The 15,127-nt window shown below is 37.7% G+C and overlaps 1 protein-coding gene across 14 annotated transcripts in view; it reads left to right on the top strand.

Moving 5' to 3' along the window:
- The window catches only part of UTRN (utrophin), a 537,684-nt gene that overhangs the window by 413,063 nt on the left and 109,494 nt on the right, over positions 1 to 15,127 (top strand). For all 14 annotated transcript variants that reach the window (XM_047770002.1, XM_047770001.1, XM_047770005.1 and 11 more), the window contains one exon: positions 6,265 to 6,394. In XM_047770002.1, coding sequence (XP_047625958.1) covers positions 6,265 to 6,394 — 130 coding nt within the window. The remainder of the gene's footprint in view (positions 1 to 6,264; positions 6,395 to 15,127) is intronic.

Below are 15,127 nucleotides of genomic sequence, written 5' to 3'. Positions count from 1 at the left end.
ATAGCATCATGAAAAATAAATTCTCCTTAAGTCAATAATTTTTTTTTTCCATCTTTTTGTCATTTAGGGCCATACCCACGGCATATGGAGGTTTCCAGGCTAGGGGTCTAATCAGAGCTGTAGCTGCTGGCCTACGCCAGAGTCACAGCAATGCCAGATCTGAGCCATGTCTGCGACCTACACCACAGCTCACGGCAACACCAGATCCTTAACCTACTGAGCAAGGCCAGGGATTGAACCCGCAACCTCATGGTCCCTAGTCAGATTTGTTTTCACTGCACCACAACAAGAACTCCTAAGTCAATAATTTTTAGGTGCATTTGATACAACAGTAATAACAGATACTACCTTCAATCTAATGGTGGCATTAATTTTGAAATTATGTCCTGTGCAGTTACCTCATGTATTAGGATGTAGAAAAAAGAGGGAAGATGAAATGGGCCTATATCACCCCTTTCAGTGAGATCAGTTTCTTGTTTAAGAAGAGAAAAGAATATTTGCTAATATCAAAGTAATGACCTAAGCAAACTGAAATAATACTTACTAGCTGAGTTAGATGATAAGAGAAGTACAGTTGATTTACAATGATAAGGGAAAGTTACTTTGCATCAAAAATTCTTTACCAGTAATTTTCAAAGTAGATAGTTCACATAATCCAGGCCAACTAAAATCTAAGAATTATTCCATTGTAGTATAATCAGATTGGGGAAATTTCGGTATGTTTTGCTTGGTCATAATTTAGAATCCTTTGTAGGATTTAATTCCAAAAGCATGCCTTCTTTTATTTATTGTTCCCCAAGCATTTATTGAGTACTTTCCATATAGATCTAGGCAGGCACTGAGGATTTTGAATGATTAAGAGCTGAGCCTTCCTCTGGAAGAACTGACAATATAATGGAGGGGACAGATACATGGGGACAATATATCAAGATGAGCTGTGTTAGAGAAATAAAATGTGCTCTGGAAACATTTAGGTGGGAACATACCAAGTATCAGGGTGAGCTATTACCTTGCAGATTGGTTGGGGGTTGGGACGGATATAAAGGTTAGTAAGTAAATAGGTTACCTAAAGGACTTTTTGGGGGAAAAGAGCAGAATTATTTTAATAACTTTATTGAGGCATTATCACATAAGATTCACTCTATTAAGTGAATAGTTTGGTGGCTTTTAGTATATTCAGAGTTGTGCAACCATCATTGCCATGTAGTTTTAGAACAGTTTCATTATCCTCTAAAGCAACCCGATACCCATGAGCAATCACTCAGGGATCCTTCCCTTAATTTTCCAGCCCTAAAGCAACCACCCATCTACTCTCTGTCTCCATGCACTTACCTATTGGGGCCTTTGACTGTAATGGACTTTGGGTCTGGCTTCTTTCACGTTTGCAAGATTCATCTCTATGGTAACATGTATCAGTAATTCATTCATTTTTATTGCTGAATAAGATGCCATTCTATGGATATACAGCATTTTGTTTATCCATTCATCAGCTGACGGGTATTTGGGATCTGGCCACATTTTGGCCATTATGAATAGTATTGCTGTGAACATTCATGTACAAGCTTTTATGTGGATATATGCTTTTAGTTCTCTTGGGTGTATATACCTAGGAGTGCAATTTCTGAGTTGTTTTGTGACTGTGTTGAGCATTTTTAGGGATTGCCTAATTCTTTTTTCAAAATGGATGCACCATTTTAATCATTCCAACAGCAGCATGTGGAGGCTCCAAATTCTTCACATCCTTGCCAATACTAGTTACTGCCTGAGAACAGACTTGTTTTGAATGAAAATATAAAGTCATTAAAATAGAAAAATTCCAATTAGATTGTTATACTCATCTAAGACAGCCCATATTATCAGTCATGTGATATTAGAACCTAAAGCCGAATGCCACCTTGTAGCTCTGTGTACAAAACAACTCTGTTGGAGTCTAATTATCTTATCATTAATGTTCACCAGGTGGTTAGGAAAGGCTGGTTTTCGTTTATATCTTATTGAGAGGAAAAAGGTGGTGAAATGGTTTTATGTGTAGTGCTGTTGAAAGTGAAACCCTTTTCTGACAGGCCATTAAATATACTTGAAATAGAACAAATTGAATCACAAAATTAAATTTGCAAAATAGAGTATGAACAGCTATTGAAAGTCTGCTGTTCCTTAGAATACCTGGGTGATGAATTGGCTTTGGAGCTTGAGGCTCATATTTTTATTGACCTGGCATGGTCCTCACCTGCCCACGCTTGCCTCCTCTGCTTCCCCCCCTTGGCATATCAAAGGAATTCGGGAGACATTCCCTGGCCACCACCCTGTGTGGAGAGGATTGTTTTAGGAAGTGCTGGGGTTTAATGTGGTCAGGAAGGAAAATAGGTTCTCCAGACCTGGGGCTCTCTTAGACTCAGACTTAATGTTTTTGGTTAGTTGGTTGGTTTTTTTGTTTTGTTTTGTTTTGTTTTTTTAGAGTTGATTTACAATGTTTTGTCAATTTCTGCTGTATAGCAAAGTGACCCAGTTATACATGTATATACATTCTTCTTCTCATATTATCTTCCATCATGTTCCATCACTAGTGATTGGATAGAGTCCCCTGTGCTATACAGCAGGACCTCATTTCTCATCCATTCCAAATGCAATATCTGCATCTACGAACCCCAAACTCCCAGAGACGTGTTTTCTTTTTGACTGTCAGAGACCTGACAATTAAATAAAACACAGAAGTATAAATCTGACATCTCATCCTCACCCCCTTGTCCAGCTCTTCAGTGTCTCCCCAAGCACCCATTATTGGTTAAGTCGCAGGTGCTCAGAACACCATACAGTCTTGGAGACCTGATTACCACCCTCTTCAGACTCAGCTCTGCTGTTTTATCCACACTAAATGTTTGTCCTTTCGTGAGGGCACACATTGTCACATTTCTCTTATTCTTCTGCTCATGTTTAGTTTCCTCTGTTGGGAGTGCCCTTCTCTCTTTGCAGGTTCCGTTTAGACACTCTCTCCACCAGGAAGTCTTCTGGAGCCCCTCAACTCTAGTAGGTCCCGAGGCACTGATTGTGTGCCTAGTTTACCCATAAACAAACAAACAAACAAACAAAACCCAGAAAAGGTCCTTGGCCTTGGGGAACTTATGTTTATTTGAGAGGCATGGACAATAAACCATAGACATAATAACTAAATACCTACCTTGCATGGAAGGTGATATGTGCTGGAAGGTGATAGGATTTACACACAAGGTTAAGCAGAGTGGTGGGGATGTGAACACTGGGGATGAGAAATGTAGGGACAGGAATGGGATATTCAATAGGGTGGGTGAGGGTACCTCACTGGGAAGGCTTCACAGGATGAGGGAATCTGCCTGTGAACCTGTGGGAAGAAGCTTTCCAGGAAGAGCACACACCAGTGGGTGAAATTACACCTTGTGAGAGCATCCAGGTTAAGCTGTTAAATTCCAGCCATCAGGGAGGTGACTGTGGTATCCTCTCTACAGACAAGTATGTATTTCCATTTGGATTTTGGAAATCTTACAAATCATTTCAAAACATCCCTCCTTTATCATCTCCCCTCTGCCTACCCCTTTCCAAAGCACATTTTGTGGACTAGTAATTAATGTAGAACTCCCACTCAAGAATTACTGTATTCCTATGTCAAAACATGGGTCATTTATCTTCTTTCTCCATCACAAGACTTGGATTCATCTTCTGTGGAATATATGCCCTATAAATGTTTTCCGTTTCCAGAGGACCAGCAATGTAATGCCTCTGTTCTTTCTTCCCTGAGTCACATTCTTTTATGTTTTGTCTTCTCTTAGTTTCTAATTTCCTTTCACATCGACACCTATGAGTTTTTCCTGGTTTCTCTTTTGTACTAAATCTCTAACTACTATCTGTGTATTCTTCACGCTCTTTGAATAAACCAGAGTAAGGAGGTGTTCCTGCTTCTTCACATTCTTCTCAGCTGCTGGTATCCAGTGGGTACTGCCTTGTACTGCCCTTTCAAAAATAAGAAATCTCTTGGAGTTCCCTTGTGGCGTGGGGCTTTAAGGATCTGGCATTGTCACTGAAGTGACTGAGGTCACTGCTGCAGTGCAGGTTCAATCCCTCACCCAAGAACTTCTGCATAATGCAGGCCCAGCCAAAAAAAAACAAAAAACAAAAAGGAAAGAAAAAGAAATTTCACACAGCCCTTCACATTATTTTCACAATCTTTACTGCTTCCACATTTACTGGTTAGACTTGGGCTTTGGAGCTAAATACTCTTGATTACTAAAATTTTGTGAATTATTCTGCTATATTATTCACTGTTTTTCTTTTAAACCATGTGGTTTTTTCATATCAGTCTTTTATGCTTCCTTTTTTTTTTCAGAAATAAATTTCGAAGATATTTTCATTCTTGGATTTTCACATTGGAGCTTCTTGCTCTAACAACACAATAATCTAAGTTAAAAGAATTGACTCAAGACTTTTAAATGTATATATATGTATACATATGCATATACACACCTTTTTATGTGTAATAGGTATTATTTTCCGGATTTAACATGTATTCTTTCCACTTCTCTTGTGTATCTTTTATTTCCATGTTTCCGAAACTTTAAATGTCAAGAGATCATCTTTTTTTTCCTGGAATATTACACCTTGGGATTTCTTCACAAGCTGCACTCCTTAAATAGAGATGATAGAGGTTTTGGCTCTTTTATCCCCAACATAGTCCTTTCATACTAATAATTGGAATAGTAATTGGTGATAATTGGAAATATATTGACTTGAGCTGACTTCACAGCTATGCTTTGTTTGTATCGATGCTGGGAAGGACACATAAACATATCTGTGGATTTTAGAGGAAGTTTTATTTCATCCCATTTCCTGCACGTTATTACTGCATCTACGTTGTGGGTTGGTGTTTTGTTTTGGGTTGCTATGCACGTTTATTGTTTTAGTTTAAAATTTAAATCAAAGCAATAATTGTGTGGAAAAGTCAAATAATATTTATAATGCTTATCACAAAAAAAACACCGTCACTCCATTTCTCTCAATTTGTCACCTGCTCTTCTCATTCCTCCTCCCCATCTGCACTGGTCTCTTTCAACTTCCTTACCAGTGTTTTTCTGGTGTTTAGTTTCCGTTTTCTTTTTTTACATGAAATTATTATGATATTTCTAGATTTTTTAATTTTTGCTTTTTACTTCCTATGGAAGATGGGGATGTAAAGGCTCCAAATACCCAGTCACCCCAACATAGTTGTATCATAGTTAGATCAAAATAGTTGTGTTCAGAAGGAATTTGTTGATTCTAAAAGACTATTAGAGTGTAATATTTTAGAACATAAAAAAAATCGAGTTTTCAAAATGCATTGCTGGGGAACTACATTAAAAGTGAAATATCAGAGCCAGTAGGCATTTATGTGTATAATTTAAGAGGATAACAACATTAACAGTTTTGATTTAGCTGCAGTATTAAACTAGCACATTAAAATAGCACAAGATCATTTACTCTGATCTTGCAGTAGTCACTGGATGAGTTTTGTTGTTTTTAAACACTGGTCAATTAGTCTTAATTACCAGACATTTTATAGGAGCAGAGGTGAAAGTTTAACCCTACTTAAAAGAACAAAAGGACTAAAGACAAATGGTTCTGAGACTCAAAGATTTGCATGAAAAACGTCACAAGGGAAAAATTGTAATTGCCTCAGCATGAGAGATGGAATATATTTTAAGTTAATTGGAGACTATCTTTTATGTGTTCTTTTTGGTTTAGTTTTGATTTCATGTACTTTAATTTGTTTCTATCTCATTTTTTTTCTTAATATATTCCAAAGAATGTAAAACACTTCTGAGGAACTCATTACTACTTGTGAAATTGCCTTTCTGTACAGCTGGATGTAATTTTTTTTTTTTTTTGGCTGTCTTATAAGAAAAAGAATCTTAGATCAGGCTATTATATTTTAGCAATCTGACAGTAGTGATGACCAAAAAGTACATTTTGTGTAAGTTCAAATACAATGTAGCAATTCCTCTTAGGTAAGTATTGTAACATTTTGGCTTTTTGGTAGGGTCTTTTTGGCATTCTGGTGGGGTCTTTTTTTGAATCCTCTGTTTAAATTCATGTTTCATCATTCGTATGTGTAAAATTGACATTTTCACATCTAACCCACTTAAGTGCTGGTAATTAGCCGTTTCCTTAACAAGCATGGTCCAAAGTGGTCTAATTGAAGATGTTCCATGACTTGATGAACATACTAGGTTACAAATTCAACTTTTGCTTCTCTTTGCAAAGGCACTGAGACGTGAGTTAAAGGAGAAAGAATATTCTGTCCTGAATGCCATAGACCAAGCTCGAGTTTTCCTGGCTGATCAGCCAATTGAGGCCCCTGAAGAACCGAGAAGAAACTTACAATCAAAAACAGGTGAGACTGGTTTCTTTGGTACATAATAAAAACACGTGTGAGAAGAAGAAAACACCAAAATCAAGTTGGGAGTTTTCTTACAACTCTTCTAAGTGTTACTTCCGTCAAATGTGTCATATTTAACAAACATCTAGATTCTTAAATTTAAAAATGAAATGGCTGTATACTTCACTATCAACATTTTAAAAGGAAATTAACTGTAGAAAAATTGATTTATTAAAAAGTAAAACTAAAAATAATTTCTCTTAGGAAATAAAAATTTGCATTTCCTATATTTAAACAACCACATGATAAATAATCTTAAGTAGAAGAATGATATTTAAAATACAAGAGTAAGCATATAAAGTATTTAGATAGCTATACAAAATTACTTTTAAAATAGGACGCTGAAGCTCTTTTCTTTTACAAGCAGACCACAGAATTTATTTAAACATAACAACCTATGCTATTTATGTACTTTGGCTTAAAACTGAAACAGTATCTAGAAAATAGTAGTAAATCTCATAACAGATTTAAGAGATAAATTTGGGGGCCAACATGTATCTTTATTTTGAGTTTTCACTGTTGGCATAAAAGCATTCTGATGCGTTTAAAAAAATGAACCTATCATTCAAAGTATTTTTTCCTCATTCACTTTCCATAGAAAAGGCCAGCCTGAAAGACTGCTATGTCCAGCAGGGTAATTCATGAGCCTCTACTGCTTGTAAGGGAAGTACAGTTGGAAAATGATTTGACTGTAGCTGGAACTGGATCAGACATTTGGAAAGTAGCCACTTTCTTCCTCGGTCTTTCTCAGGGAAGCTCTACTTCAACCAGAATAAATTTCCCATCAGGGTCATGATTTTCGTGACCCTTTAAACTTGTGTGTGTGTGTGTGTGTGTGTGTGTGTGTGTGTGTGCGCGCACGCAAAGACATCTGTAGCATACTTATCATCTCTCCCAGCACTGTTTTTTTTTAATTTTTAAATTATAGTTGATTTACATTGTTCTGTCAATTTCTGCTGTACAGCAAAGTGACACACACACACACACACACATATATATATATATTTACACACATTCTTTTCCAGCATAAGTATTTATTTTCTGCTGGTGGTATCACTATTTTTGCAGTCAGCCTACTGGAGAACTAAGTCAGTTTTGAGTCTCCACTTTTCATAGTCTGCAAATCACTCATGATTGTTATTTCTGTCTTTGGAGAGTTATGCTTTGTTGTATATGTATCACACACATACACACGCGCGCACACAACATACACACACCTACATAGGAGGTGGTTAAATGACTGGGCTCTCTCAGGTGTGGGTAGGAAGTGATTAGGTTCATGGAAGAGGAGTGCCCAGGCTGGGGCAGCTGCCCGTCAGGGAGGAGCAGAGCGGCCAGGCAGGGGGTCAGGAGCTGTGCCTGGGCAGGAGGTAGCAGCGAGGCGTTTGTATGTGGTGTCTGGTGCAGCTGACAGTCAGACAGAGCATTTTGACTTAATACAGCAAGAAGAAGGTGCTCTGTTTCACGTGTTTGTTTTTTTTTTAAGCTTGGAAGAAAAATAAGTTCACTTGTCTCACCTTATCCAATTTAAAATCTGCCTTAAATCTGCTTTTCTCATCTCCTTGCTTCCTCAGTACTTTTCAGAGGATAGAAGAAACATTTTTCTAATAAGCTACTTCGTGGCAGTGAAAAAGTATTACATCACCAAAGTTTCGCTTTGCTATAAATTTTCTTCCTCAGTGGTTAGTCACTTTAAAGGGTAAAAAAAAAAAAAAAAAGGTTGCTTTTTGCGTCCTTATTTTTGCTGTTATATCCAGGACATTTTTAAGGCCCATTTTCATATACTCTATTTGGGAGGCAAGGAAAAATGTCATCTCAATTTAAACTCTGTGATTTGTTTGTTTTTTTGCAATGAATAAGATTAATACTCTCTCCTTTCCTGATCTCATTTTGTGTAATGCTGTCTGATTTTTACCTGTTGTTAAAAGTAAATGAAAGAAAATTATCCATAATAGTTTTTATACTTTGTTTTTTATCATGACTTATGAACAACGACTATCGGAAGTGGAGAGCATTTGAACATCAGTTACCTTGTGCGATGCTACCAGAAATATTCAATGCTGGAGGGGATAGAATAGGAAGAAATTGTAGAATGATTTTTTGGGTGTTATTTAATAAGCATATATTGAGTATGCTGTGTAATGTGCCTTAGGGACACACCAAAATGAATCCATCTCTTTACTTTCAAGTAACTATTCCAGAAAATACTCCTCTCCATGATTTCTCTCTCCCAAAGCCTTTTCTCCTAGCTCTTTTTTTTCCTCCCTATTGTCAATTATCTTATAGTATTTTATGATAGCTTAGGAGCTTTCCTTTTATTACCAAGTGGCACAGGATGAGTTGCTCTCAGGCACCTTTTAATTGATAAATACTGTTAAAAACAAGCAAACAAATTATTCCAGTCAAATCATCAGTTGCTGACAAAGAATCTCACCAGGTATGGTCTGCTAGATATTTTTTTCCTCTGGTTTTATTGAAATAGAATTTGACATATAACGTTGTACAAATTTAAGGTGTATGACATAATGATTTGATATTTGTCTACCTTACGAAATGATCACCACAGTAAGTCTAATTAACATCTAGCACCTCACAGAGTTACAGCTTTTTTCCTTGCGGTGAGAAATTTTAAGATCTACTCTCTTAGCAGCTTTCAAGTATGTATTTTAAATAGTTAAAAATCACCACTAACATTAATCTCCCTATTTCAGGCCATTACCATGTTTTGCTAGGACTGTTGGCAATATCTTCTTAGTTGATAGGTCTGTATCAACATAGATGCTGTGATGATGTACCTTAAACACAGAACTGGCACTTGCTCCCCTGGTTTAAAAACCAGTGGTAGCTTCTGAAGTGGGATCTGACCTCCAAACAAGGCTGCACAGTGATTTGGCTCAGCTCTCCTGTGTAGCAGCATCTTATGCCTCTTTCTATTCCAAACAAATGTCCATTTGACACCCACTTCTCAGATTTTCTGTGGGTAATGATCTTCTTGCCTTTTTTTTTTTTTTTGAGGGGTACACCCATGGCATATGGTAGTTCCCAGGCTAAGGGTCCAATCAGAGCTGCAGCCACCAGCCTACACCACAGCAAGGCTGTGGAGTCTGAGCCACATCTGCCACCTGCACCACAGCTCATGATAGCATCGGATCCTTAACGCACTGAGTGAGGCCAGGGAACAAACCCGAGTCCTCATAGATACTAGTTGGGTTCCTTACTGCTGAGTCACACTGGCCACTCCTCCTTGCCTTTATCTTGTTTCTGTTTTTTTCCTGCCTGTAGGTGCCTCCTACCTGATTTCCATCTCCTTCCTCCTTTGCCTGCCCAGCCCCCGCTCATTCTGTTCCACTCATTGCAGGCTTTATGTCTTGTAGGAACCCATTCCTCTCTCAGCTCTCCTCTCTGCCTCCCTGGTATCCCATCGTCTCTCTGACTCATGTTACTAATACCTTTGTCTGAAGCTCAGCCTGTCCCTTGCTTAGTGACCTTTCTCATTTACTGAGAATCTGAAAGAGTGTAAAAAAATTATCTGAAGAGCCAAGCTAGGTATTATATAGAAAATTAGAGTGAAGATCTTATTAGTTCATAGAAAAGACACTGTCTCAGAGGTATAAACTCTTACTTTAGACACTGTTGTTAACAAGTGTAACTCATTTTATAGTGAATTATGGGTGTGCATGTAGCAGGATGGAAATGACAAGAGAGGGGACAAGGGTGACAATGAGAAATGACTTCTGGCAGTCCAAAGCAATGAGGAGAAAGAAAATTATAAAAAGAATACAAGAGAATTCTAAAATAAAACAGAGTAGTCTTTGGGGCTTTTAGCAATAAAAGAAAAGCTGAAGCTGTAAATTATAGCTTATTTATTTTTTTTTGGAGACAAAATATAAATCAGTTAAGAGAAAGCATAGGCATTTTCGCTATATTTTAGTAAGTTTCCTTCTAAAATGGCAAGCATAAAAAAAAAAAGAGCCAGGAGTTCCCGTCGTGGCGCAGTGGTTAACGAATCCGACTAGGAACCATGAGGTTGCGGGTTCGGTCCCTGCCCTTGCTCAGTGGGTTAACGATCTGGCGTTGCTGTGAGCTGTGGTGTGGGTTGCAGACGAGGCTCGGATCCCGCGTTGCTGTGGCTCTGGCATAGGCCGGTGGCTACAGCTCCGATTCGACCCCTGGCCTGGGAAACTCCATATGCCGAGGGAGCGGCCCAAGAAATAGCAACAACAAAAGACAACAACAAAAAAAGACAAAAAAAAAAGAGCCAAATGAATGAAATGTAGCTGTTTGGACCACTCCGTTACCCAGAATTACTCATTCTGTTTGTAAATGGTTATTAAGTCAATATCATTTTTAATTGCACTAAAATTATCTGAATAATTACACAAATTTTACAAGGTTCATGACTTTGTGAATAGTCCCCTGTCCTGAGTGATGTGGAACCACTTCATTTGATTTGAACTGTATCTTGTCAGTATATAATATTTCCTTTTAATGAAGTTGAGTTGTTTTTCACTTTATGTTCACCACCTGATCTGTATCTTTTGATAAGTAAAACAGTGGAACAACGAAAGTCTCATCATTCATATTCTTCTTCATATTTGTACTTCCCAAAGCACTTTTGTGTTCTCCTAGCTATCCCGATGAGTTGGGCAGATCAACAGTATGCCTTTCTTTAAAAATAAATAAATATAGAAAGGACAAGAAAAATACTGTGGTGCAGACTGAAGTCATCAGCTCATGTAGGGTAGATCGAGGACCAGAGCACTAAGCTTCTATGTTGGTGACCTTCCTTAACCCTCAGTTTTTAAGCTGGCTTTCAACTCATCCCTTTGTACTTTCTCCCTCTCTCTTCTCTCTCTCCCTCTCTTCCTCTCTCTCTGTCGGCTCATTGGCCACTGACCTCTTAGCTCCTTTTTGATGTTCTGTATCTAGAGCCCCTTCGCCCTGCACAAATGTTTCTTGGCTTCTTTCTTGTTCACGCAACCTCCCTTGGTGTTCTCAGTCCCAGATTTGAATTACTTTGAAAACCACACAGCTGCATAGTGAAAGTAGATGTGAAAGTAGATAGCCATGGAGCTCAGCAGAGTCAGCCTCAGCCCACTCCTGCCCCCACACCCCTTGAGGTAATGGGGGGAGGTGCAGGTTCCCTCTCACCTATTTGTTACCCACAGTTCAGATTGAAAGTCAGAATTGCACAGGGAGTTAGAGCCTTAAGTCTGAATCCTCCTCTCCATACCACACATAGACAGGTGTGAATGCAGACATAGGCATGCATGCACACACACACAGCACACACGCAGAGACATACATACTCATTTTATGAGTTGAAGCTATGATATCAATTACCAAATAAAACAGCTAACACTTTAATAGTCTATTGCACCTCTAAAAATGTTTTAAAAATTATACAGCTGATTATATATGTGAGTGTAGAAAAGCTATTTTCCTCAATTTAGCTTTTGATTTTAAGACAATTTTAAAAAAAGATTATTTTGTTCATAATAAAATCTGAGTCTTCAAAATTTATTCCAGTCAGGGCATTGCTATTACTACCACTATTATTTTACTCCAGGCGGTCTGAACATTATTTCTTTTTCAGCCTGGCTTAGTTACTTAATTTATTTTGCTTCACTTAAATGATGGAAAAAAAAAAACAAAAACAGGTATTTCTTTAGTGGGTTCATGCATTCATAGTTTTGTGTGGTGTCTGTAGTTGTGTATATATGTTTATCCATTCACAACTTTTTACAGTTGTATATGATTTTACCTGCTATTAATGGCTAATAATAAACTTTTCAGACAAAAAATATGTATAGATTAATTTTTTTCCTCTTTGCTCTTTGACAGTCTTGTGTATATTTAACAGTAGTTAATGTTTTAATTCACTGTATACAGTTTTCTTTTAATTATTAAATTTTCATAGTATTTTAAAAGCCAATTAGAAGTTTTTTCACTCAAAGAAGAAGTAATAAATGACATTTTTCAGTCCATGATGTCAATCTCCGTGTTATGCCAATATTAGCAAACTTATGCAAATAAAATTTCATGATCCTTAAATGAGTGAAAAGATGAAATTATCCTAGAGTTTAGAAGTTGCTTGTATATAACCTCAAGTTACACTAAAAAGATGGCAGTAATTATTTTCTTGCATCCCATAAAATGAGGCCAAATTACATATAACCTCACGTAAGTAATTAGGCTAGTAAAACTCATGGGTGTTTTTTCCCAGGGCATTTTTGATTTTCCTGATGGCATTTTATTAATTAGAACCCCATTCAGTGTGAATGACAGGTACCCAGCCTCCCTAGGCAGAGGCACATGGGGAATGCATTTATCCCCCATAACCAAATTACAGGAAGGGCAAGGACACAGGTAGCCCTTCACAGGGACCAGAATACCGGTCAGAAGCCTTTCTCCATCTCTCCCTTTCTGCCTCTCTCCACAAATTTTCATTTTCTTAGCTTTTCTATTACCTTATACCTTAACAACCACATACCAGGGAGGGAAATCCCTTATTTCAGTCTAGGGCATTCCATGAGAGAGCATCACCTGACTCAGCTTGAGTAACATGGACCTCAGGGTCCTCTGAGATGGGCAAACCTGCTTTTATACACAAGCATAGTGTTAGGTGGAGGAAGAATCCGTGCCCATAGAGGAAGGGGAAAGAGAGAATGGTGAGTAAATATGGATGTTCAGGACAAACCCACACTCAACAGATGCTTGCAGTGTACCAGGCACTGCTTCCTTTAATTCTCGTAACCACACTTTGAGATATGAGTACTGTTACCATCCCCTTGACAGATGAGGAAACTGAGACTTTGAGATATTTGGATGCATGCTGTCACCCATGTGACAGAGCCAAAGCACCACCACTGGCTTGTCACAACCCTTGGCGCCCTTAACCATCATAGCATACTATCTTAACTACTCCAGTAGCATCAAAACACTTCCAGATGGTCAGGAGAAATAGAATTTTATTTTCTGTATTCCTCTACTTATAAAAAGTTCATGCAATAAGTAAATACCCTTTTCCCTTTACTCTCTTTTTCCCCGGTACTGAAATATTAGGCTGCTTAATAGAATGACGTACCAGTTCACTGATTTCCTAGCACCGAGGGAGAAGGTATTGAGGCAATACTAGACTTTGTCTTTTTAATTTTCATATAAAAACATGAAGGATAAATAATTGATTTCAGGCCTGTAGACCAAGGCAATAATTTAATTAGCTTCTTATGTCCAAATTAGATTACTAAAGTTGTGATGCATGAAAAAGCACAGAAAGATGCACTGTTTCTTTCCTTTCCAATATTCTTAACTACAGAGCACCAGTGTGGTCCTTCCCATTTTCAAGTTCTATCATATATATACGGAGGTAATGAATCTAGTCTTCACCTTTCCTAAATATATTTTAAAGTATAAAGTAAGCCGATTGATTGGATAAAAATTCCAAAAACTTCTTTTGTATGCTAATGAATACCATCATAGTGAAATTCAATTTAAATGAGCAAATCAACGTTCTTGATGAGGAATTATTTAACAAAGGTTAGTTTGATGGACATAGAGTTTTAAATTACTTTTTTACCATCTGTTTTAGTCTCTAAGCACCGTTACAGCCATCCATAAATCACAATTGCCTCATAAAAAAGATGGTAATAATTTACAGGTATGTATTTTATTGAAATCAGCATCTGGGATGTGACTCTCCGATTTAAACCTAAAATAAGAGGAGTTCCTATTGTGGCCCAATGGTTAACGAATCCGACTAGGAACCATGAGGTGGCAGGTTTGATCCCTGGCCTCACTCAGTGGGTTAAGGATCCGGCGTTGCCATGAGCTGTGGTGTAGGTCTCAGACGCGGCTCAGATCTGGCGTTGCTGTGGCTCTGGCATAGGCCAACAGTTACAGCTCTGATTAGACTCCTAGCCTGGGAACCTCCATATGCGGTGGGAAGCGGCCCAAGAAAAGGCAAAAAAAAAAAAAAGGAGACTAAACACTGTCAAAAACAAACAAAACAAAGTGCTGCTTTTGCTGTTGTTGCTATTCCTCCTAAAAGCTGGAGTCTTCAAGATGAATTAGAGGGTTTGCTATCTTTTAAAAACTGTAATCCTAGCCAAGGCACAAATTCTCTACTTTAAACTTCTCACTTATTTTCGCAGCACAGAAACCTAAAACATGCCTAACCTCTTTTATAAGATTAGCTAAGCTTGAGTAGAAAGCCCACGGCTTCTTTTAGTAACTTGATGGGTCATTAACTGCTCCGTTCCATAGGGAAGCAGCCTGGGGAGAGATGGGCAGAATGTGGCAAGAAATGGAAGATTTTTAATTTAAGACTCCTGTCCCTTGATCTTAAAGGAGAGTTGGGTTTTTGTTTGTTTGTTTTTTAAAAAATACAGAGATATTGTCCGTAGATCTGTTCATTCCTTGGACAGGTATTTATTGAATGCGTCTGTGTGTCAGGTGGTGTTTTATTTATTTTTAGATTTCCTAATCACTAATTTTATTTGACCAAATGTATTCAATTAATTTGGATTCCCTCTGAACAAGCTCCTAACGTTCTCTACAACTCTCCAACAGGAGGGTCTGCAATGAATGCTTTCATTTTGAAGAAGCTGAAGTAGAACTAATAAAGAGATTTATATACTTAATTTTATAACCAGAGAAATTAACAGCAAAAATCTACAACCGCAAGAA

Source organism: Phacochoerus africanus, chromosome 2 (genome assembly GCF_016906955.1).
Source record: "Phacochoerus africanus isolate WHEZ1 chromosome 2, ROS_Pafr_v1, whole genome shotgun sequence".
NCBI lineage: Eukaryota > Metazoa > Chordata > Mammalia > Artiodactyla > Suidae > Phacochoerus > Phacochoerus africanus.
The sequence above is the reverse complement of the archived record's forward strand: the minus strand, read 5'-3'. Positions and strand labels throughout refer to the sequence as shown.